Source organism: Pelecanus crispus, chromosome 4, assembly GCF_030463565.1.
Source record: "Pelecanus crispus isolate bPelCri1 chromosome 4, bPelCri1.pri, whole genome shotgun sequence".
Classification (NCBI taxonomy): Eukaryota; Metazoa; Chordata; class Aves; order Pelecaniformes; family Pelecanidae; genus Pelecanus; species Pelecanus crispus.
Window position 1 is genome coordinate 87,751,408 of NC_134646.1, and position 24,758 is coordinate 87,776,165.

The following is a 24,758-nucleotide window of genomic DNA, read 5'->3' on the forward strand; positions in this document are numbered from 1 at the left end:
ATTTTCCCTTATGAGGGTGTGGCCTGCGTCACCCACGTTAGTAGTGTGAATCACGTGATCGCAGCCACCCTCCTCAGGGCAGGCTGAGGGCAAGAAGCCACTGAGCACTTGAGTCCTGTCACCTTCTGCTGTCCCTCCCAGTCTCAGTAGGACAGTGGGACACATGGGCTGCTCAGCATCCTCCTACTGACACCTTCATAGAATCATAGAATCATAGAATCACAGAATGCTTTGGGTGGGAAGGGACCTTTAGAGCCCACCCAGCCCAGCCCCTGCAGTGCCAGGGACAGCTTTAACCAGCCCAGGGTGCTCAGAGCCCCGGCCAACCTGGCCTGGGATGTTCCCAGGGATGGGGCCTCCACCGCCTCTCTGGGCAACCTCTGCCAGTGCCTCACCACCCTCAGTGTAAAACATTTCTTCCTTATGTCTAGTCTAAATCTATTCTTCTGTAGTTTAAATCCATTATTCCTTGTCCTGTCACAACAGGCCTTCCTAAAAAGATTGCCCTTCCTTTTTGAAGGTTTTCTTGCAATCCTTCATGCTTCTTGCTAGTTACAATTCATCTCATCCTTTGGCTTCCCTGATTTTTTGTTATTTTTTTCTGTTCCTCCTATTTTTTTCACCTAGTTTCCACTTTTATGCCCTTCCTTCTGAAGTTTCAGGTTATTATCTGAACTATGAGCCTCCCCGTCCCCCAGTGCTGGGATTGTGTCCGTTGTGCCCTATTGCTTCATTAAAGCCCTGCCAGGTTTTCTGAATGCATTTTGTTGGACCTCATGGCCAGCTCCCTGAATTCCTTAAATTTTCTCTGAAAGGCACTTTGAAGTTGCTCTTCATTTCAACACCCTTGAGCACCTCCTCTCTTTTATCTAGAGTAAGGTCTGGGAGAGCCTCCCCTGGGGATTCCTGCACTCCCCGGCCCAAAGCCCTTAGTAGCCCAAGCCTGCACGGGCAGCTGTGCTCTGGTGCTGGCAGCCGTGCCCTGGTGTGGGCAGCCAGGCAGCCATGCCCTGGTGTGGGCAGCTGTGCCCTGGTGCGGGCAGCCGTGCTCTGGTGCGGGCAGCCGTGCCCTGGTGTGGGCAGCCAGGCAGCCGTGCCCTGGTGTGGGCAGCCAGGCAGCCGTGCCCTGGTGCGGGCAGCTGTGCTCTGGTGCGGGCAGCCGTGCCCTGGTGCGGGCAGCCGTGCTCTGGTGCGGGCAGCCCCAGAGGATGCCTGGCTGTGGGGGACGTGCAGGTGGCTCTTTCATGGAGGGGGCTGGACAGTCCCGACCCTGCGGCAAGCTGGTTTTATCCCTCTCGTTTCCCAGGTGGTTTCTGGAGGTCAGAGCCAGTCCGTATCTAGAGTATGTCCAGCAATATCTTCCTCTTCTGTGTTTGCTTTTATTGACAGATACACGCCCTAATTCACAGGCCAGGCCTCAAGGTGTGTTACGCCAGTCAGACCATCATTTTAGGCGTCTACAAAGACGTGCCGTGCCGGGGGTGATGGCGCTGGACGCCCCCCTCTCGGGGGGCCAGGCTGCGACCGCCGCGGGCCGTCCTCCCGCAGCCCCTGGACGGGCACGGCGCAGCCCTGCGGAGATGGCCCCCGGGACGCTCCCGCTCCCTGCCTCGCCCCCAGCAGGGGCCGCGATGTTGCCCACGGGTGGGCGGAGAGGGCTTCTGGCAGGGCCGCGAGCGCTGCACCGTCCGCGGGGGCACGCAGCGGCTGGGGACGCGGGGCAGAGCTACGAGGAGCCACCGGGAGACCCGCGGGTCCCCCCGGAGACCCCCGAGGGGACGCCACATCCCGGGCACCCGCCATCGCGGAGCGGTGCCGGCGCCCGGGCGCTGCCGCTGCGCAGGGGTCGGGGCGCGGTGGGCACCCCCCGGCGCGCGCAGGCGGGCGCGCGCATCCACCCACGCCCCCGCGGTCTCCCCCCCCGCCCCGCCCCGCCACGTGCGTCCCCAGCTCCTCCCCGCCCCGGCCCCGCCCCCGCGGCGGCGCGAGAGGCGGCGGGCGGGCGGAAGCGCGCGGGGTCGTGGCGGCGGCGCGGGATGGACCCGCCGGCCAAGGAGGGGCTGCTCCTGGTGCAGCACAGCCACAAGTTCGGCACCAAGGTGGGCGGCCGCCGCCGGCGCGCGGGGCGGGCACGGGACCGGGACCGTGACCGGGACCGGGACCGTGACCGGGACCGGGGCGGCGGGTGGGGCCGGGGTCGGGGTCCAGGTCCAGCCGGGCCGGGCGGGCTCGCTTCCTCCTTCTCGGGGGCCGCGCGGTCCCCTACCGCCGCCCGGGCCGGGCCCGCCGTCCCCGCTGCCCGCGGCCGCTCCGGCTGGGCGCGCTGCCGGGCCGCGGGCGCCGCCCGCCAATTGGGGAAGTGGGGCCGGGGCTTTGTCGGCCCCGGGGCTTTGTCGGCCCCGGGCCCGGCCCGGCGGCGGCCCAGGGGACCCGCGCCTGCCCCTCCCCGCCGGGGCTCGGCCCCCGCGGGACCGTCTGGGCGCGGGGGTGCCGGCGGGCGCGGTCGGGGCCGCCCCCGGTGAGCTGCCGGCCCGGCCGCCGCGCCCGGCGGAGCATCCCGGGAGCCTCCCTGCGCGCCGCTGCTGGCCGCCCGGGCCCGCTGTGACCCCGCTGCCTTGCAGAGGTGGAAGCGCAGCTGGTTCGTGCTCTACCCGGCCAGCCAGCACGGCGTCGCCCGCCTGGAGTTCTTCGACTGCAAGGAGCCGGCGGCGCCGCCCGAACGGCTGGGCACCAGGCGGCTGGACAAGACGGTGGTGCGGCTGGCCGACTGCACCAGCGTGGCCCCCGTGGCCGAGAGCGGGCCCCGGGCTGGCACGGCCGTCTTCCGCCTGGAGACCAGCGACAGGAGCTACCTCTTCGCAGCTGACAAGCAGCAGAGTGAGGAGTGGGTGGCAAAGCTGTGTGAGATCGCCTTCCCGGTGAGCCCCGGGGCGAGCAGAGCGGGGGGCGTCCTGGGCACCTTGCCGGGGCCTGGCCACGGCTGCCCCTGGGGAGGAGGGCCGGTGCATGGGGCTGGGGGGGGCAAGGGGGCAGAGCATGTGCGGTGGGCGTGGTGGTGCGACCCCTTCCTACCCAGCAGCAGGGCCTGGCGACGCAGGAAGGGAGACCCTGAGGCACACGTAAATGGTCCCAGGCGGTCGAAGTGCCTGGCCCTGGGACTCCGGTCCCCTCTTGATAGCTCCCGCCATGCCAGTAGCCGGGTGGGTTACGGGACTCCTCGGCATGCTGTCAGTAATTCTTGGTTGCAGCTACAAATTTCAAGTTGGGCTCTTCTCCCCTGGCATGGAGCCTGCGCTTGCCTCCTCCAGAGACCTGGCAGGGGCCGTGTGATGGCTGAGGAGCGTCTCCTCTTGGCCCAACCACTGCCGCCTTTCCTGCCACAGCAGCGGCAGAAGCGGAGCCCCAAGAGCGTTGCAGTACCTGGCTCTAGGACCCACCTGGCTCCTGGGCGGCAGCACCAGCAACTGCAGGGCCAGTGCACCCCCTTGCCCAGCCTTGGGGCTCTCTCCTGCCCGCTGCTGGGAACATCCCATCAGTGCTGGGCCTGCGGCACAGCCCTCCGCTCCCCCATCCTCTGCCTGCACCCCTGTAGCAGCTCTGCAGCCTTCCCTGGAGCTGGTGGTCAGCCGGCGTGACACCTCCCTGTGAAGGCAGTTTGGACAGCAGGTGTCCTACAAGTATGGTCGTCCACACCGCTCTGTGAGAGCAGCCTGCGCCTGCCCTGCCCCATGGGTCCTCTGCTCTCCCTCCTAGGAGATGCTTGCACAGCCCTGGGTCGTGCTCTAGCCAATTCCAGGCTTTGAGTGCTGGGCAGGGCTGCCTTGCAGGATGGCTGGCTGCACAGCTGGTGATCCCAGGATCTTCCTGCAAGGACTCAGGTGTTTGCTGAGTGTGATTTACCTTAAGCCTTTTTTGTCCCTGCTTGTGTCTCCCTGCAGTCTGCTCTCAAGCCAAATGTGTCCGTGCAGCAAGTGCCCTGCTGACCAGGCCAAGAGGCACTGGCATGGTACTGGAAATTACTCCATGTCCATGCCCATGTCTGTCTGGTGCAAACAGTGTTGCAGCCTTTGTTCTGGAAATGGCTTGCCGGATTGAGCTAGGGACACAGCACACGCCTTTGGAGTGGTGCAGGGTAGTGGTAAGGCAGGGGAATATCTGCATGGAGCAGGGGTGTGCTCATACCTTCCTTCACACAGTGGCTGTCAGTTGCGTGCTTGAGGTCCAGAAGCAAGCTGACAGTTTAGGAACTGGTGAGCAAAAGGCTGCAAGGATGGCGTGTGTTCTAGAAAGGCCTGGCCTGGAGTCAGAGGCACAGGAGCTGCACACGGCCTCTGCAAAAGGCTGAAGATCCTCAGTTGTGATTTCTGGTCACCTGCATGGAGAGCATGGTTTTGTGTCATCTTGTTTGTTGCTGCCCAGAGGGTAAGCAGGGTCCAGTAGCTTGGGAACTGGGACCAGAGATCGTTTGGAGTTCAGAACAGAATTTCTCCTTCTTTTGAAGATGAGGGAAAGTGCAGTCAAACAGACCCCTAAAGGGCTCTGGCAGAGTGCCTGGCCCTTGACTTCCCGATCCCAGACTAGAACCCTGCTGCATTAGGTGCTTTAGCTGAGGAGGAGCTGCTGCTGTCAGCATTAAGGACACTAGGTTTTAGCAGTCCCCATCCTATTCAGGAGCCAAACAAGAGGGCCTGATGGCCCTTTTTGGGCCTTGCCTCTTGTTAAGAAGCTCATGTGGCTGGGTTTTAAACTGAAACTGTGACGGCTTGCATCTTGCAAAGATGTGCACTCTACTGCAACCCCATCCCACGTGACCCTGAGAAACAGCTTCCAGTTCCCATCCAAATACAGACCCTCATGCAACAGTGCAAAGTCTGCTGAAGCAGCTCTTGCAGGGCATCTGTGAGCTTTTGGTTTGCTTGGGGCTTCCCTGAAGGAGGATCTTTGCTATTTGGTGGTAGCACCAAGGGTGCATCCCCCACACAGGCCCTTAGGGGATCCTGCTGCTGGGACATGGTTGCTGACAGAGTGTGTGCGTTGCACTTTCAGTTCTGCATGCGCTAAAATAGAAGTGCTTGCTTCCCTTCTGTGGGCTGTGCACTGATACTGGTACCGCCTTCCTGGCAAAGCAGGACACAGACCCTTGCGTTACTGGGTCATCTCATCGGCTTCCCCCCTTGCTCATACTACTGGGAGAGCGTGCCTGGGCCCGTGCGATGCTTTGGGCCCTGATGTTGCCTGCGCTGGAGCACATTGGTGAGGAAGCAGAGCTGTTCTCTGTCTTAGCACCAGGGTACCTGCATGGGCACGCCATAGCGGTCAGATGAGCAGCAGTGGAGCTGGCGCACAGGACCCCCAGGTGCTGCCCTGCAGGAGGCCATGTCTCAGTGCTGGCTTGTGCTGCACTGGGGTGCAGGGTCTGGAGGGCAGGGCTGCCGGGATTAACTGCTTGCTTCTGCACCTTGTCCAATGCATAGCCCAGCTGGGGCCCAGGGTCATGTCAGGAGCTCCAGAGAAGCCCCTCCTGTGCTGCCTGGCCCTGTTCATCCATGTTCATGTTGGCTTGGGGTGGAGGGCCCTGGGGTCTGTCGCTGGCTCTGGGCAGGGAAGGGCTTGGTATGGCTGCAGGATGGCCAAGCTGTGTGGGGCTGGGGTAGGCCCCTCAGGGAGGGCTGCGGGGCTGGGGGAGCAGTGGCTGCAAGGGGACCCAAGGGCTGATGTGGGAAGAGGGGGCTGGGGCTGATCTGCTCTCCCTTGTCAGGGAAACAGCCCCAGCGATGCTGGTGTGGCAGCCCGGCGTGGCAGCGGGGAGGCGCCGGCCCTGGAGATGGCCGTGAACTCCATCTACTGCTCGAGAGACGAAGGTGGGACCTGCCGCTGCCCTGACTTCGGGCCATCTTCTGCGGGGCCTGTCCTGCTGCTGCCCCATGACTGGGGCTGCGGTGGGCAGGGCAAGGCCTCGCCTGGAGCTGGGGACATGGCTTCCTCTGCCCTCCCCTGAGCATCCCTGTCCCTGCAGTGAACGCCTTCTGGGTGACGGTGCAACGGACTGAGGCCGCGGAGCGATGCGAGCTGCGCGGCACCTACGTGCTCAAGGCCGAGCGTGACAGCCTCGTCCTGAAGGACCCACGGACAAATGAGATCCTCTATGTCTGGCCCTACCGGCTGCTCCGGAGATACGGCCGGGACAAGGTGGGGGACGTGGGGGCCCTGCGTGCCATGTGCCGAGGCCTGTTCCCCCACAGGCTTTCCCTTGCCAAAGGGTGAGGAGCTGATGTGCCCGACCAGCCTGTGGCAGTCATGCAGCAGGCTCTGCCAAATGCCAGAACTGCTACAGCCCTCGGCAGCACAGCAGGGTCCCCAGGGCATCTGTGATCCTGTCTGTCTTCAGCTCCCGCCTGTGTCACCGTGCAGGAGCGTGGGCTAGCAGGACACCTGTCCCCACCGAGGGCATGGCTGTGCAGAGCCCCTCTCCGTGTGGTCCTTGCCCCACTCCCACTGGGGCCATTGCAGCCCCTGCCGGCCCTTCTGCTGGGCATCCCTGCAGCTGGCTTGCCCCCGTTCTCCATCCCAGCGCTCCCCCAGCCCGTGCTGTGGGCAGACGTCCTTCCATGCTGCGCGCAAGCTCTCCCCAGCCTCTGGGGACCTTGGCTCTCTGCAGTACTGGCTCTGCCCTGCATTCGGTCCATCCCTCCCAAAGGATGGTGGCCAGAGCAGGAGGGGCTGTTTGAGAGACCAGTTACTCTAGATTTCTTCGCCTTACGGGGCATACTGCTCTTTGCCTGGCTGACCTGTGTAGGTCCACACAGAGGAGCCGCATGGTGTGAGGAGCAGACAGCTGCACCCGCAGGTCCCTGAGCAGTGATAGGTTGGCTGGGCTTGTGTCTGGCAGCATTGACTCACAAAAGGAAGTGTGGCCCCAGAGGCTTTTGCAGCAACCCCAGAGACTGTTGCTGCAAGTGAGAGTGCACCAGTGAGGCAGAAAATCTCACCTGGATTCAGGGACTGAGGTTCAGGAAGGGTGTGGGCATCTGCTGGTGGGAACCTGCGCATGAGTGTGTGTTCAGGCCTGAGAAACACAGCCTTGGTGCAAGACTTCTCTTTATACCATTAACAGAGTAATGCTGGTAAGGCAAATGCTTTGCTTACTATTGGTAGCCAAGCTGCTGCTCCTGGCCTTTCTCCTGTGGAAAGCTGTGTTCTTCCGTCTTGTATCTCTCTCTCCTCTGGCTCGCTTCCCTTCTGCTTGACTGATGCTGACTGACCCAAGATGCCCATAATAGTTTCCCCTGCTGAACTGTCACTCATCTTCTCACCCTACCCCATTCTCAGTGCTAACTGCATGTTATTTCCTAGACTATTTGGTGCCAGTTGTTGACCCTGCTGGAATCGCTCAGGTAAGGCAGCAGGTCTCCAGCAGGACCTGCAGCTCTGGCCCTGGGGCATCTCGCAGTGATGTCCTCTCAAGTCTGCATCCTGCTCCAATTTCACAGCTTGCTCTGGGTTGCTGAGCAGCGCAGCCTCCCCCTGCCCAGGCGCTGTGCAGCTGCTGAGCACAGTGTGCCCCTGGGCGGTGCTCGCTGAGCTGTGGCCCTCGCTGTGGGGAGCGGAAGGAGCAGGATGTTCAGTGAAGTCTGTCTTGCAGGATGTGCAGGATCAGCACCGCAGCCATGCGCCCTTCAACAGGAAGCACAGCCTGCACGATGTGCTGGGTCGGCAGGTGCTGGACAGGATGTGACCCTTCCGCTTCCCCCGCAGGTGATGTTCTCTTTCGAAGCTGGCAGGCGCTGCGACTCTGGCCCGGGGAACTTCACCTTTGAGACCAAGCAGGGCAATGAGATCTTCCGCCTGGTGGAAGCCTCTATCCGGGAGCAGAAAGCGCAGGCGGAGGAGAACCGGGAAAGCTCTGACTCGCTGGATTCGGACAGCCCCAGCGTGGTGCTGATCCGCCAGGCCCTGGCTGACTCCCTGAACCTGGAGCTGCCCGTGGAGGGGGATGACACCCTGGCACCCAAAGCAGGGCTGGTGCCCAGGCCCAGTGCAGCGGCAGAGGAGAGAGACGCCACGTCTCTGCTGAAGACCCGGACTCTGCCAGAGCTCCCTGTGCCACAGGCCAAGCCCGTGGCCCTGAGCACACCCCCGCGCTCCCCTCTGCCGCAGGTGCCCCGTGCTGTGCTGCCGGCTGAGGACCTATCCAGCGTATACTCGGAGCCCCTGGACTCGGTGAAGGGCCTCCGGCCCTGGCTGGACCCGCTGTACTTGGACCCCGTAGACAGCAAGCCTGTGAGTGGGGCCAAGGCACCCAGCAGTGCCTCGGAGGAGACAAAGCTCCGGCTGCCAGCACCGCTGTACTCGGGCATGTACGAGCAGGTCCGGGCTGAGGGACGCGGCCAGGCCCCCATGGTGCCTGCGAGGCGGGAGCACATCTACGACGAGCCCGAGGGTCGCGCTCCCCGCTCGCTGCCCCCTGCCACCTGCATCTACGACAAAGCGCGGCCCACAGGCGAGGCCTGGCGCACCCAGGGCCACGATGGCACTGGCGGCTACGAGTATCCCTACAACCCTAGCACTGATGACTACTCGGTACCTGCCTTCCAGGCCAAGGCCAAAGGCCCCAAGCCGGTGCCTGCCCCCAAGCCCCAGGCAGCCTTTATCCCTAAAGGCGCCGAGAGAAGCGGGGACGCTGGCAGGCGGCGGGGGAACGCTGCTCCCGAGAAGGTGGTCATCAAACCCAGCCTCAACAGCAGCAACAACAACAACGTGGAGGTGCTGTACAGCCAAGTGGTGAAGCCCCAGCACGTGCAGAAGAAGGAGCAGTCTGTGGATGAGTGCAGCTTGTCTCCTGTCTACGAGGACTTAGGAGAGATATAGCGTGCTGCTGCTCCGTACCTGCCTGGGAGGGACTGGAGGGCCCAGGCCCCTTCGTGAGCAGTGCCAGCTGCTGTCCTCCATGGGTCCTGGGGGTGGCTTGGGGCTGGGGACTGTTCTGGCTCAGGCAGAGCCCCTCTTGCTCACCAGCACTGAGGGGCTGCCTTTCCCTGGAGGCCCTTTCCACAGCAAGAGCAAGAGAGCTGTGGTGGTGCAGGTGCCAGCGTGCTTCTCCAGCTCTGGAGCTGGCTCCACTGCCACCTCCTGATCCGCAGGAGAGCTGACCGTGTCACCCTGCGCCTGCTGTTCTGGCTCTGCTCCGGCTTCCTCTCTGACCAGGCCGCAGGGCTGGGATGCCCGTTGCGGTGCATGGAAGACTGCTTGCCATGAGTCTCCAAAAGTATTTTTATAGAAAATTATTTTAATATTAAAAATTTGTATGTCTCAGAATGAAACGTTTGCTTGTGGCATGTCTGGGCTGTCAGGCGTACAGATGGGGAGATGCTGGCGCAGTGCTGCGGAGCAGGGTGGCCTGGCTGAGCCGCATTCACATGGTGGGAAGTTTGTGTCTGTGCCAGAGCTACTGAGCTAAGAGGAAACAGCGAAGAAAAGCGGGTGCCAGGTTCAGCTGTGGCTAGGATGCCCTAATGCAGGGCATTAAGGGATATGAGAGTCAGGCTCACAGATACCTTTATGTGCTGACTGGGGCACAAAATGTTGTGATGGCCTCCAAGCGTAAGGCTGGGCAGGGCCAGGCTCCAGCTCTGCTGCAGCTCAGTGGCTGTTGATTAGTCACAGGACCTCTCCTTCCTCAGCCTGATCCCTCTGCTGATTTCCCCCCTGGTCCCAGCTGCTCTTGAAAGGCCTGGGATGGCCCAGTCTGGATCCCATTGACTTTAATGGCAAAAACTGTGATCCCTGCTGTGTGGTCTGAGGCCAGGGGTTTGGCTGTGATTGCTGTGTGGCCAGCCTTGGGCAGAAACCTATGCAGGGGAAAAACAGGTTGTCCTTTTGGTGCTGGTAATGGTTTTGAGAGATTTTATGTCCCTTCTGTGCGGGGCTAGACCAGGCACTGGCTGTCCCTGAGTCTGGACAAGGGCTGCTGATAACTTGGGCAGGTTTGCCAGTCTGTAGACAGCAAAGCAGCCAGCTGACAAGCAGCACTATGATGTGCCTGTGCAGAGGACTAAACATGACTTCTGCAGCCCCAGCTCAGGCCCAGGGAGCCACAAACCGCTGGGGAGGTCTGGAGGATCCGGTCCAGGTCCCCAGACTGGTGAGATGGTGACAAGGTGGTGACCTCTGGCTGCTATTTGTCTGATGCCCAAGTTGCAGGGGGGGGAAGCCTCAGTCCTGTAACAATACAGCACAGCTGTAGGCAGGACCAGTTTGTGGTGGTTCTCCTGTGCTGGGTCTTCTTCCCCACTGGTGTTTTGCTGCAGGAGAAGGGAAAAAGCCTAAAGGGCTTTGGGAATCTGAGGGAGGCTGAGGCGATTCCTGACTGGGACAAGAGGCACGAGCAGCAGACGTCTGCTGCTTATGTTTGGCTGCTGGGTGGTCCCATGCTTGTGTCCTGTCCATGGCAGGTCCATGTATGCATCCCAAGAGTTGTTCTGCCTGCCTGCTCCAGAGGAGAGCTCTGGGCATTGCTTAGCAGGGGGCCCGGGCTGCCTGCCCATAATCCTTGCTTGTGACTCCAGTGTGAGGCTCCAATACTTAAACGACGAAGAGCAGCCTCCCAGGGGCTCTCCCTTCCATACAGCCATGGGTATTTGTGCATCTCCATTACTACAGTCACTGTGTCTCAGTGCACTGTGTCCGCTCCGTCCTGTGGAGCTGAGCATGGTGGACATGCAAAGTGGGTGACCCAGCTTTCACTAGAGGGTGATGGTGAGGAAGGAAAACGCTCCAGCACCTGTACCAGAGCAGTGGTCCCTGCACAACCCTGTACTCCTCTTGGGCGGCAGGAAAGGATATTTACTTTTCTTGCTTCAGCAATGACATCATCTCTCGTAACAAATGACTCAGGACTAAGACGTAAGTGCGCAAGACAGGAGGAACGCTTCTATGTGCGGCCTGCTTTATTTATGCACCCTGCCACGTGACAGAAGTGCGTGCAGCGGGGAGGGCTCTTAGTCTCTGCTGATCAGGAGAGACAGTCCATTCTTTTCTGGCTCAGTGTTGTGGACCAGACCTGTCATCTTGCTCAGGCTGCTGCTCTGTGCTTCACCTTATCTCCTTTCCAGCAGCAGTTCAGGGTGTAATAGGTGTTTTGGGAAAACATAAGAAATAAGGTAAATGCGGAGTAAGCCTTTGGCTGGTCACAGCCTTCCTGTTGCCAAAGCAAAAGCCTGCAATGAACTCTGACTTTAGGACCAGGAGATGATCTTTCTGGATTCTGCCTAGATGAGGATTTCTTCCGTCTGCCTTTATAGAATTGTAGAGTGGTTTGGGTTGGAAGGGACCTTAAAGATCATCTAGTTCCAACCCCCTGCCATGGGCAGGGACACCTCCTACTAGACCAGGTTGCTCAAAGCCTCATCCCACCTGGTCTTGAACACTTCCAGAGATGGGGCATCTACAACTTCTCTGGGCAACCTGGTCCAGTGTCTCACCACCCTCATGGTAAAGTTCTTCCTAATATCTAATCTAAATTAACCCTCTTTCAGTTTAAAACTGTTACCCCTCATCCTATCACTACACTCCCTAATAAAGAGCCCCTCCCCATCTTTTCTGTAGGCCCCCTTTAAGTACTGGAAGGCTGCTATAAGGTCTCCCCAGAGCCTTCACTTCCCTAGGCTAATCATCACCAACTCTCTCAGCCCGTCCTCATACGGGACATGCTACAGGCTCCTGAACATCTTTGTGGCTCTCCTTCTTTCCCTTTCCTTTCGCTTCCACTGTCTCCTTACAATTTTCATGTGTTGACCAGTGAAGCACCTGGGTGCAGCTCAAATGCAGCCATGGCACGTCACAGTGATTCTGTGCCATGGCTGAATTCGGTCTGTGTACTTGAAAAATAGCATCCTGTCCTGAACAAGGCTTTGCTGAGGTGCTTGGGGATGCACGGCGTACACTTGGCTGCTCGCTGTGCCTGTTTTCTTCCAGTACAGAAATGGTCCTGTGGATGAGCAGCTTTGTTCGCTTCTGCCCAGTCCAGGTGCTATGGGCCAGATTGGGTGGTGCATGGGAAATCCTTTGGGTATCAGACTTCTTCATGTGAGGACAGCCTGTGTGCCCCCCTGTTCTCTGCTAAAACCCCATGCCCCAGATTAGCTGAGAGATGTTGGAGTACTGGTGTAGCAGCCACAGCTGGGATGCAACAGAAACAGAAGTCTTGGTCTCTGTAGGCCAGGTGGCAGTTTTTACTGGGGGAACATGACTTGGGAGCTGCTCAGAGCTCAACCAGCCTTTTCCCCTTGGGGCTACCTTTTTCTGTTTCCCATTCTGAAAAATATGTCCTTTTATAACTGCTACCTCCTCCCCTTTAGGGCCCAGCATGGTGCAGGCATGAGAGAGCTGTTTTGCTGGGATATCTGTTCTCATGCTGGCATGAGGGAAAGCACCCGATTTCCCTTTGGCTGTCAAGAGTTGGTCAGAGCAACAGCACAATTATTGCCCTGCTTCACACTGTGGTGATCAGGAGGAGAGCTTTTCAACAGGGACCCCCAGACAGCCCCAGTTTTGTGATTTGCTTCCCCTTATAGTCCCTTTTCCCTCTAAGTTTCCCCTTTAGCAGCTTCCTTCTATCAGCAATAAATCGCAAGCCCTTGTTTGTTTACCCCTTCCCATCCGCAAGGTGTTTTGGTGACTTTGTACCCCAGTTTGGTATTTATGATATGGTCGCCAAAGTAATTTCCACCTGCATCATCAGTACAGTCAAGCTAATCGCCCGTTGCCCCCCCCTGCACACACCTGGCTGATTTTGTCATTTTCATATTATTGTCTGGTTTGCATGCCCCAGCCTGGGCCATTTGTATGTGCATTACTGCCCTTTGCTACTGTTCTTTCCCCAGTTCCTCACACTGTGAGCTTGTTAGAGACACGCAGGGGTTAGGCACCAGCTTGCACACCCTAACAAACCCATATCCCTGTACCTGCAGGGGTGTCCGCCCTGTCCTTAAGGTATCTACCCTTGACATCTTACCCCAAGCAGCTGCCTGAGATGCAGCCTCCTCCCAGGCATGGGGTGCTGCCAGGGCATGGGAAGAGCAGGTCTGTGCCCTGGGTGGCTAGCACAGCCTGTTACTGAGGTGGGATCCCAGGGAAAAGAGATTGCTGTGATGGCTCTGCCCTCCTGTAGCAGTCCCTCTGGGTGCATGGTGTTTGCATTGTGCTCTTGGTCACCTGCAGCTGTTTCTCAGGATGAACAGGTCAGTACTGGGATTGCTGCGTACAGGACAGATTATAAACTACAGGCAGTAAGTGAACATTATAATGGATAACTTTATTTTGAAACAGCTTGTCAGAATGAAGTAAGTAGAACACAAACCCCTGCTGGTGCTCAGCATCCAGGAAGCCCAGAGAGACCACTCCACCTTGACTCAGTCGAGCTGCCCTCAGCTCCTGCCCTGCCAGGAGCAGCTGTCCTATGTCTGCAGAGTCCTGTGTCTGAAAAACAGGCTGGCATCTGTGCAAGCACTGGGCAGAAGCTCTCTGGAAAGCTCCAGGCCAACTCCCCCCATCTTCTGAACCCTGCCATGCTGGCTTGCAGAACAGCCCCATAGGCACAGACAGGCCATAAGGAGGAAAGCATCTAAGCAGCAGTTGGCTGGGAGAATGGTGCCGTGCTGCAGGTCCAGCTGCGGTGAGCTGTCACTGTGTGGGAGCCAGCTGGAGCATTACAGCTGGCTTGGCACTTGCTACAAACCCCTTCATGAGCTGGGGAGTTGGACAGTGAGACCAATTATGGAAACAAGTAAATCAGCATCATCATGGGTAGTGCTGTTCTCAGGAGGGTAGCATCCTGGGCTTTAAGATTAAATTCAAAACCCCTGGTTTATGCCTATTCAAACACCCTGCTGAACCTGCTCCTGCAGGATGAGGACAGCTTTATGTTACTGTCTCCTTTATCTATCTGACTTCCTCACCGCCCTGCTTGCAGCTTTCCTGCACCTGCTTACAGCAATCTGTGGTTTGTGGTCTGTACTAACCTAGTCTCAGAAACCAAAATTTGAGGCATGCTGGTGATGTGTGCTGACAAGAATGGGAAATATGGGGTGTTGGGGGGGGGCATAGCTGAATCTCTGGACAGAGGGCCCCAGAGTAGCAGGCTTCCTGCAGACTGACTTGGTGACTAACAAAACCATAAAACAACAAGGAGGAACAAACAATGGGAAGTGCCTGTCTGACCGAGGGCAAGCTCAGCGTCTTGCCTGAACACTTCCGGCCCAGTGCGTAAGGCTTGGCAGCTGAGCAAGAAGCCAAGCCATGACTGCACGTGAGCAGGCTCAAGCAGTGCCCTGGGGTTCACTGCAGGAACTCATCATACTCTTTGGGAAGCAGGGAGCGCTCACAGGAATCTCTCCTCACCGCTGCTGGTCTGAACACTTGGACAGGAGAAGGAGCCATCAGAAGGGGTGCCACCGTGGCTTTGGCTCTGCTCTGCTGCTGCAATACAGGGACAAAATACGAATGCACCTTGTGGAAGGAGGTGCTGGCTTGTCCAACAGCGCGCTGTCCTATGTGTCTGCATGTGTCAGCTGTTCAGCATCCCTCTCAATTGCACAAGTTTATGCTAAGCCCATCCCTCTGCTCTGCCAGCTGCACGTGAATGTTGCCCCTGCCATATGCTGCCTTCCCTGTACTGCTAGGGTGTTAGGGAGCTGCCCTCAGCCCTTCTGCAGGAAGGAGACCAGAAGGGCAGAACAGAGACTATCTAGGCCAGTCAAAGGCAAGAGACATACCTGCTTGGGTTGATGCCGCTCTGGTCGCTGGTCCCTGGGCTGGGCCTGCTGTCTGTGCAGAGGTTTGTACAACATACTCTTCAGGTATTTGTAGAGGTTGCTTTTTAGGTGCAAGGGGTTATAAGCAACTTCCACTTCCAAGCTGTTCAGGGCACTCTGCTCAGACAGAACAAAGAACCTAGTGGCTATGAGAAGTGACAGGTAGAGACTGGGTGTGGGGTTTGCTTGGGGTTTTTTTTGGTGGTGGTGGTGTTTTTAGTGTCGAGGGCTTTTTTTTTTTGCAGGGATGAGTGTTACAGATGCTCCATGCCACCCTGCAGCGATGGGAGAAGGGATCTTTGGCTGTGCTACTACCCACAAGGACCACTCTTAGCTGTGTATAGAACAAGAGGCATCTGCAACCAAGTTTTAATGGGTTTAAGCATCCCCTTGCAGGATACAGTCCTATCCTCCCCCATGCCCAGAATCAGCCAACAAGCTGGAGCACCCTTTCTGGGCACCGTCACCCTCAACTCTCTGCTTCATAAGACCTCTTCCCTTTCCCCCTAAAAGATATGCAATGTTACTCAAAGGACAGGCATTTGCTGTCTGTGAAGAAAGCTGTAGGATGCATTGGCTGCTGGGAAGAAGTTTTGGAGTGCTCCATTATATTCTAGCTGTCACTAGACATTTTCACAGCTGTTTCCTCCTCTACTCATCTGCTAAGACTATAGTGAGGGCTCTGCCCTTCCTGGCATCACCTGAAGCAGAGGCAGACAACTCAGGAGAAAAACATATGGATGCACAATAGGAAATGCTGAAGCCTGAACCTATTGGAAGAAACAGAGGCACTTTATGTATTGATTTGTTGTATGCCTAAAGCACCTCTCTCTGCAGCCTGAGGAGATCCATGTTCCCCAGCAATGAGGGAGATAGATACATCTTCAGCAGCAGCTGCATGTCCTGTGCATAAAGGCTGATCATTACTCTGATCCCCGCTTGTACAACTGGGATCCTTTCCACAGATATTTGTGCAGAGCTGTCAATGACTTACCTCTATAGGGCCATGCACTCTCTCAGGATGTTCAGTAAGGAGGGCTGGGAAGGTTGACGGCAACAAGAGCTCTCTGATGGCGACTGCTTTGACAAGTAGAGTGGCGGAGTTGGAAGGGACAATGATGTAGTAGGAATGCACCACGATATTCCAGTTTGGACTAGTGTTCTGTGGCTCACATTTGGCCAAAAGCATCCAATTCCTTTTCTAGATGGCAAAAGCCAAAAACAATGTGAACAATGGGCAATAGCCACTTCCTTCAGCACTTTCACTGTAGGGGCTGCTGGGTTCAGGAGCAGAGACATTCATATACATCAGAATAAGAACACTATTCTGCACTATGGTTGAGGATAGCATGATGTTTGTTTTGTTTTTTTTTTTAATTGAATGCAAGACAATTCTTAAGAAAAACATCCAATTTTGCTTTATGACTTGTCAGTAATGGAAAGTCCTCCACATCCCAAGTCTTGGTTAATTATTTTCATAGTTAAAGACGCACGTCTAACTCCAACCCTCACTTTTGCACTTCATACCTCCAAACACTGGATTTCTGATAGGCTAGAGAGTCTTCTCTAATGTTTGACATGCTGTCGCATCTTTCCAGTGGATGCATTGGCTGGAAGGATTTACAAGCCCAATTCTGGCCCATAAGATGAAGCTACGGCTTTTGAAACATGTTTTCTGGTGCAAGCTGGACAGATCTTACTAGATGTGCACTAACTATTCCTTTCTATGGCAATCCCTTCCCGTGAGACTGCAATTTTCACACACTCACCAGAAGACTATGACATAGAGCATGGAAGCTCTGCTGGTTTATCTCCAGTTCATCCCAGTCCAGCTGCCAGCAGCTTGTGGGCTTGATGATGAAGGGTAGGCCATACAGTACAGACTCACAGACCCCTTCAGACTTCAGAGCCCTGTGAATATACAGCTCATGTTAGTGAAGCACGGCCAACATGAAACTAGCAAGAAGACTCTACCAGGAGATGACTAGCTCAAGTGGCTATGGCAGTATCAGCTGCAATACTGCTACGAGCACTTAATGTCTGTATTGCTGTGGCCTGTCGCTATGAAACCTTGCAGAAAAGTCCAACTGCAGTGGAAAGAGGCTTTCTTGCTGATTTCCAGATTCCCTTGTATCTGCGCTGACAAGAGCATGCCAAGAAGCAGATCCAGTCTTCATGCACTTTGTATACAAAACATTGTTAATCTGGCCTCTTGGGCAATAACTCATCCAGGCAATTACATCTCTTCCTAAGTGATTTTTACTGGATCATGGCGAGCCTTCACTTAAACTGACATGTGCTCTACTGCACAGACCCAGCATCCCACCACAAACACCACTACAGATATTACAGTGCTTGACCTTGCCTGTCCATAGCACACTTCTGCTTCATGACAGGACTTTATTAAGTAGCTTCAGTGCTTTGGCTGTGGGCCATTTATGCACAATTACTGAGTGCTCTTCAGCTACTGACAGGATGAGAATCACTTTAAGAACAACTGTATAGTTCAGAAATGACACAAAATTTTTCCTATAAATAAACCTCAGAAAAGACACTAGAGAGCATCACTACTCTTGTTATGCTCTGTGCTTACCAGCCATAGACTGCTGACGGGAAAGCAAATAAATTCTTATATGAAGTCACACAGCACTATGAGGCTTTGCTTGCTTTTTTTACTACTAGTCAACCAGTTAGCTCAGGCTCTGACATCCAATTAATTGCTGTGGCCTCATTAGGTAGTGAGACAACAGCATAATTATATACGGAGCAATGACTGCAATCTACAGAACATCACACTGGAGGGAAAAAACTGTTGCATGAATAACATCTATGGTGTTACACTCATAAAGTGCTAGTGTCATGGTAACACCATTTTTGACTCTGCGCTCCTGTCTGCATGTGTGGGATATGGTGTTCCATAACACTAAGAGTTACAAGGGTTGAGGGTATCCTACATCACAATTTTGCTCACTAGCACTTTGAGTCCCCCAGCACTTTATGGTGATGTTACTAGGTCCTAGTTGAAATTGCACAGAAAGAGTGAAGGCTGTTATTACACCAGCCTTCCAGTTACCAAGCGCAAAGCATGTAACAACACTTACTTTACAACCCGGAGTTTATACAGCACTGTAGCTGGCCAGGCTGCCATCTGGCAGGGAGAATTCAAATCTGCTGCTCTCACCGTGCCATCAGCTGTCCCAGAAAGTAGAGCTGGGTCAAGCAATCTCTCCTGCAAATCGCACTTCAGGCACACTAGGAGAAGGAGATTGGTTTAGACTATGGAAATGGCAATATTTAGCACATGACATGCTCAAAGCCCTTACAAACACTAAGTTAATGTTTTCTAGCAACAGCAACTATTAAGGGAAGAACAACACTAAAGCCTGTGACACAAGGCAACAGTCTATCCCCATTTTACACACAAGGGGAAATATCACATGGTTGGCATGTTAATGAAACAATGATTGGTTGGTAACTGGGCAGGCAAGTTCCAGTTTTGGTGATAAGTGGCCAGCTGGAGAGGGAGCAGAAGCTTGTTTCCCGATGCCACACATTTTCTGCCAGCTTTTCTATCTGTGTTTGTGGAGAAACCCAACACACTGATGACACTAACTCTGGTATAATATGATATATAGCTGCATACAATTTCTCTGGCCTTCTACAGCTTTCTTGAGTGTGGGAAGGTGAAAATCCTGACTGCAGTGTAACTTGGTTTGTCTTGCTAGTATAATAAGACACTGCATCAAGTATGAAATTCAATGCTATGAAGAAGGAAAATCCACCTTTAACAAAATTTCATAATTGGCTGTGCTGGTCTGGAGGCTGTTATGGTAGCTACTACATAAATAAAAAGTCACACCAGGATTTCTGATCTGCTTGCTGTGGAGCATATCTGCGAAAGGCACCAGCAACTCTCTATGAGCTTTGCTTCCAGTCTGGAACTGGCCATGGATCACCAGAAGAAAACAAGTGTGCTTCTGCTGTGATGGCAATGGGAAACTGCATGTGAGTGCCATACTGGAGTGGTATATAGTACCATATTGGACAGGCATGGAAAGGGGATTGCCGGAACTGCATGTGCAGATTCCCATGGCAGTGCAATGGTGACAATACAGTTAACAACGACTTACAGGAAACACCTATGTCTGCTGTAGCTTTTGGTGTTTTCAGTGCTCACCCACTTAGGGACTGAGGATTAGGGATTTGGACTTAGACTAGTAAAGGAAAAAGAATTACATATTCCTTATAGATTTTCCCATGCATTATGGGACCTGTTGGCAGCTCCAGCTAGAACCTTAGCTCTTTTAGTGCTAAATCAATAGATATAAATACAAGCCAAGTCCCTCTGTAAGGCAGCCTTTATTTAAGTGCAGCTCTGGCACAGACTTTTAGTATCAAACACAAGGGACACAATTTTTAGCACTATACAACTGAGCCAGAAGGTCCTTGGCTCTCAGTATGTAAGGCACCTTTTACCTTGACCAAGTGGATATAAATTCACATACTCTTCAAGGCACATTTTTGGTGCACAATAGAGATTAATTATAGCATCAGCAGCCACAGGACATGGCAGCAATCTAGAAATATTCTGAGCAAATGGCCCCTCTCAGCCTGAGACAACAGAAATTCCAGACAGCTTTCAAAGTCACCCAGAGACCTTACTTGGGTCTCTAAATGTGAGGGAACATGCCGATAGGATAGGCGTGGGTAATCGTTAAGGCTGTGGGATATAGGAGTGCCCTGACATACTTAGGGTGGTCTTGGGTGCAGTGGCATGGCTGAAGCCTCCTGATGGAAGGAGGAGATGGAGGTGTTCACTCTCTGTGCAATAGTCATGTAGCCATGCTTTAAACAGCATCTCCAAGCTGATGACATTGTCCTCTACAGTTTGCACATCAATGTCCATTCCCAGAATTGCAATGTCTGCAGGAAAAAAAGGTGGAAAAGCACAAACATTTTCAGTCATAGAACATTCTTTTGCATTTTCCACTATGCTATAACTCCTTAGCCCCTCGAGTGCTTTCACATAAGAAGTGCTTCAGAAGCCGTTACCATACAAATCACAGCACAGCACTATGATGCCAGCCCTCTTAAAAGGACATTGCTAGAAGCTGAGCTGCTCCACAGGCCACAGCAACACCCTTCTCATCAAAGGGGTGGGTGGACCACTACTACTATCTTCAGAGGACTAGTTGTGACTGATGCAAACCATTCTCTGCTGTGGTCATCTTAGCACTGACCTCACAGACTCTTCTCACAATTTTAAACCATTTCCTCCTTTTCCCTAAGCAAGGGACAATAGATACATGATGCTATGAGAAATCAGAGAGACTGCAAGACTGAAATGCTTTACTAATGAGGCATTTCATAGTCACGATGGAAAAGTACTACTCCTCACACAGAAGATGAATGTTACTTTGCAATATAGCCCCATGACTAAACTGCTAAACATCCTCAGTGTGTGTTTAAAGGAGCAGCTAGTCACAGACCTGAGAAGAACAGAAGCAAAACTTGACCTGGACCTGGCCAACACACAGGACATGTTTCAACAAGTTATTGTTGATGTGCTGTGTGGCAACACAGCAATCCCATAGTAGAACATCCTTGCAGATACAACAACAGTCAAAACTATCCACCACTGTTACATTTCATTTCAAACAAGTGAAATGCATAAAATTTAGAGACTTGTTAAAAAGAAATTAAAAGGGGAAAGTAAAACATTTGCAAGGACATAGCAAGTATTTGAGCTACCATGTTGGAGGTGCAGTGCAAATGTATACAATCTAGCAACAACGTTTAGGAATGGAGAAATGCAGGCTGGACAGCAGAGTTAGGGAGGTCATAAAAAAGATTAAACCCTTGCAAAAAAAAAGCTAAACCCAAGCCCCCTCCCCCCCCCTAATAACTCAAAGGTGCATCTCCAAATGAGAAGCTAGCATAAAGCCTAGCAGACCAAATAAATTAAAAAAAAAATAGGTAAAAGTGGGGGAAAAAAAGAATTTGAAGAATTTGCAAAATGCGTAAGACATGTAATACACCCATTTGTAAACACAGAAGAAACAGACAGCCTGGTAGCATTAATAGGGTCATCATACAGCTGGGATGTGAAACAGGTATTCTGAGAAGATGAATACATAGCAGAAATAGCCTTTGTTCCCCAATGTGTTTACCAGGCCATCTGGAGACTAAAATACAGTGCTACATCTGCAATGAGAAATCTTTGCTTTATGCATTAGTATTTATAGTTTACAAAAATGACACTATGCATCTGGTCCTACATTTAAAAAAGAAAAAAAAAAAAGACAGAAATTCATTAATCTCCCTCTACATGGCAGATAATCTAGGACTAATATAATGACTGTAATTCTTCAAATGGTCTGCAGCTTGCAAACACACTTTTTGTAGTATGGCCATCACAGCAGGACATACTTTCTAATTGTCTCCACCTTCCAGCCTTGAGGAAGGCATTGAGATCATGTAGGTTGTGCCTCTGCAGCAAAGAAGAATCAGCTCCTACTTACAACGGGAGGTCCTTCACACTGTCCTTGCTACTGAAAGCTTTTCCTTCTTAATGTCTGGTCTGACTCTCCTTGGCTACAAGGACATTTCATTCCTTTTTTTTTTTTTCTTTAGTTCTTCCCAAATGTGTATAGTAAAGTGATTATTCCCTTAGTCTTGTAGCAGCTTTTAAAAATGTATCTTAAGACTGCTACCATGCCTTACCCCAGTCTTCTTTGATGCTTATGGGAGTATGAGTTTCTCCCCCATGGAGCAATGCTGGAGGAGACTCTGGTGGAAGGGAATGTCCTGCTTCTCTCTGGAGACTGCTCTTCATGAGCAGAGCTATTACCACTGTCAGTCACTTGCCCTGATGCTGTGAGCCTTGCTCTCATTTCCCTCCAGAATGCACTAATGGACCTGGAGAGCATGCTGGTTGTGTTTCAGCTGTGATGCACTCCCTACTTGTTTGAGACCGTCTCTCTGGGATATGCACTGAAGATGGCATTAACAGTTCAGAAGACAAAGCACCAGCAAATGCATGTAATTTACTTTGACAAATAGTGTATGCACAGGCGACAAGGGGAATTAACTCTGTTTTGAGAGACTGTTTTGGGGCTGGTAAATCCTTTCCTCGGTAATTATTTTCCTATTTTTTTGGTTTTTCTTCTGTAATAGATATGTAGCCACTTACATATCTTAAGTTGGCACAATACACGGCAACTGTAAAAAGAAATTCACTGCATTCATTGCTGCCCATTCTTAGAACAGGTTGCGATGCCGACATCTACTGTGTGATGGGTCTTGAAATTCCTGGAGAGCAGATATGCAGAGCCATTTATTGGTCAGTAATCTGCAGAATGATATAGAAAAAGGTTCCCTGGGCCTTGCAGAAGATGGATTAAGTTCATTAAAAATGTATTAGTGTTTTATCTTCAGTGCTTGTTTTTTGTTTTCCCAAAACAGAAATAAATAGGGCCAGTATCTATGTCACATAAAAATACTAACCTTCATTAGCAAATGTTTTAGCAATGCTCAGATGCTTTAAGTGTTTGTAATGGGGAGGGGCAAGAAAGAGATAATAATAATTCTCATGTTATCAATTAGAGACCAGTCCACTGCATCCTTTCAATTACTCGCACACACTATTCCCACCACAGATGCTGTATGCATTGCTCTCTTTATGGGATTTATATTATACCACGATCTCTGCTCCAGTCTGCAGTCTGGCAAGCCCTAATGTTTTATCATTAAAGAAACACGGAAGATTTAGTCTCTGTCCCACAGAGGAGCTGCTTTGCAGTTTTGAAAACGCAATCTTTGTTGCTCGTCACCGTCTGTCTTTGTCTAGAAATGCGCTCTCCCAAGGAGGTTGCTTTTGTGAAGAAAACAGCAAGCATTTTTCATCCATGACAGGCTGTCCTTAGCACGTTCAAAGCTATTCTGTGACTTGCCAATTGTGGGGCTTCAAAATATGGGAGTCTTTTCTAGCTGCATTAACCTGGACATGAGCCTACGAGAGGGGATATCCTGATCCTACCTTCATTCTTTCACTACCATAGGAAATTGTACTGTATGTTGCTTCCCACAACCCCCCGCCCCCCCCCTGCCCCGGTAAACGAGAGAGGAAATTTTCTGGGTGAGCTGAAAAACCAGGTGCTTTCTCAGGATGCAGATTTTGCATCTCCACATCTTCTTGGCTTTGGAAGAAGCGATTTGTCGTCTAGTACTATGTTACAGTAAAATAACACAGATAACATTCATCAGTGGTCCAGTGGGACCCCTTGCAGTGGATTAGGATCTCACAGCAGTAGCTGCAGTATAAGCAAGGCAATGAGATGATCTGAGCCTTGAAGGTCTTACAGTCCAACAGAAGATCCAAAAGAAGGACGCAGGGTAACACCATATACTCCATCAGAGTCTAAGAAGAAAATGCAAACTTCTCACTGAATTGTCCATAAGAGTGTCTTGAAATCATGGACTACAAGTCCATTTTATCTGGCAAGGTAATCAAGTGACATCTCACTGAAAGCCTGAGCCAAGTGTCACAGCTGCTACCTCTCAATGGCTAAACCTCCAGCTTGTTGTCTGTGCCTCCCCAGTGCAAGTGTCTGTCTTGAATGAGATACTCAGCAGCATATTCAACACTACAGGTATTTTTTTCTTGCATAAATGGAAACTTCCAGCCTTGACCAGATACTTAACAAGCCCAGTTTAACAAGGCTGTTTCTGTGTATCTGGTATTTGCCAAAGATGACTGCTTCACAGAGACAGGGAACAACTGCTCAAATGTGTCCCAAACCCTGTTTTTTTCCTCATGTTCATTAACTAGTATTTGTCTTATGTCTTTAAATTGCACTTCCAAAATTCCTTAGAGTGTTGGGGTAGGAGGAGGGAGAAAAGCTAAGTATTTCATTCCAATAGCTGTATCTCAGTATAGGTTTGTTACTCACATAAACGGCCTGCAGATCTACAGGATTTCTTTAAAGATGAAAAGAGACAATAGACCTCATAGCACAGATTTGCAAGTTAAATGAAAACAGGCTCACTTTTTATTTTCCCAGGGTGGTGTGAGCCCAGACCAGTTTCCTGATATCGAACATTTTTGATGGAGGAATGGAATGGAGGGGAGGGATTTAGGACTATTTCTTTCAATAACAATGGCTTATACAGTACAAGAAATTACAATTTCGGTTGTTCCTGGAAATTTTGGCAACTTGTTTCATTCCAGTATGCCCTGAATACCAAGTCATAATTGTTAACCGAGTCTCGCAGTTTCCAAACGTCCTTTTATCTAAAAATTAAAAAAAAAAATCAAACTTGCATTTATTCCAGTGATCTTCTAAACATAAAAGATCACAGAAGATCTAAACATAAACATGATTTAGAAACCTAGTTCCCAGCTCCTTAATTCTTAATTTAACAGTTTTCCTGTGGTATGGCTTTTATATATAGGTCTATATGTCCAATAATCTCAGTTTTGTTATCAAAGTCTTAAAACAACAACTGTGTTACAAGCATCAGAGAGCATGGGATTGTTTTTCCTTATCACACCATGATAGTAGTTGTCAAGCAACATAACATCTCTTGCTATATTTGCTGGAACAATTTTGTTAGCTGTTGCAAGTTTCTTCAGTGAAGCAGATCGTCTGGTAAATGTTTTCAGTTCAGGTAGTAAGCTGTTATGATACTACTTCCATTTTGAAAGGCAGTTTTTGTGATCTTTTCAAAATGTCATTTAAGAGAAGTATGCTGTGCTATTAAAACGTAATAAAGGCAAAGCTTTGTTTCTTACCCAATCACTCCATGTTTCAGCATCAGCCATTCTTGGAAATCCCACACCCTGCACAGGATTTCCAGTAAGTTTATTCTTTTTTTCCACCTTATCCTAATATATTTAGTCTGTGGCATTTTTAAGGTCACTAAATTAATACAGTTTGATTTAAATGC

At 52.3% G+C, this 24,758-nt stretch overlaps 2 protein-coding genes across 2 annotated transcripts in view; one reads left to right on the top strand and one right to left on the bottom strand.

The window, feature by feature from the left end:
* Positions 1 to 2,036: 2,036 nt before the first annotated feature.
* DOK1 (docking protein 1) lies at positions 2,037 to 8,868 on the top strand. Its single transcript, XM_075709653.1, has 5 exons — positions 2,037 to 2,099; positions 2,622 to 2,918; positions 5,759 to 5,861; positions 6,017 to 6,189; positions 7,756 to 8,868. The coding sequence occupies exons 1-5, from the start codon at positions 2,037 to 2,039 to the stop codon at positions 8,866 to 8,868; spliced, it is 1,749 nt and encodes a 582-aa protein (XP_075565768.1).
* Positions 8,869 to 14,334: 5,466 nt separating this feature from the next.
* Positions 14,335 to 24,758, bottom strand: part of M1AP (meiosis 1 associated protein) — a 29,429-nt gene continuing 19,005 nt past the window's right edge. The window contains exons 4-9 of the mRNA XM_075709657.1: positions 19,560 to 19,733; positions 17,912 to 18,062; positions 16,580 to 16,721; positions 15,805 to 16,011; positions 14,772 to 14,927; positions 14,335 to 14,475 (exon numbers count right to left, since the gene is read on the bottom strand). Coding sequence (XP_075565772.1) covers positions 14,335 to 14,475; positions 14,772 to 14,927; positions 15,805 to 16,011; positions 16,580 to 16,721; positions 17,912 to 18,062; positions 19,560 to 19,733 — 971 coding nt within the window. The remainder of the gene's footprint in view (positions 14,476 to 14,771; positions 14,928 to 15,804; positions 16,012 to 16,579; positions 16,722 to 17,911; positions 18,063 to 19,559; positions 19,734 to 24,758) is intronic.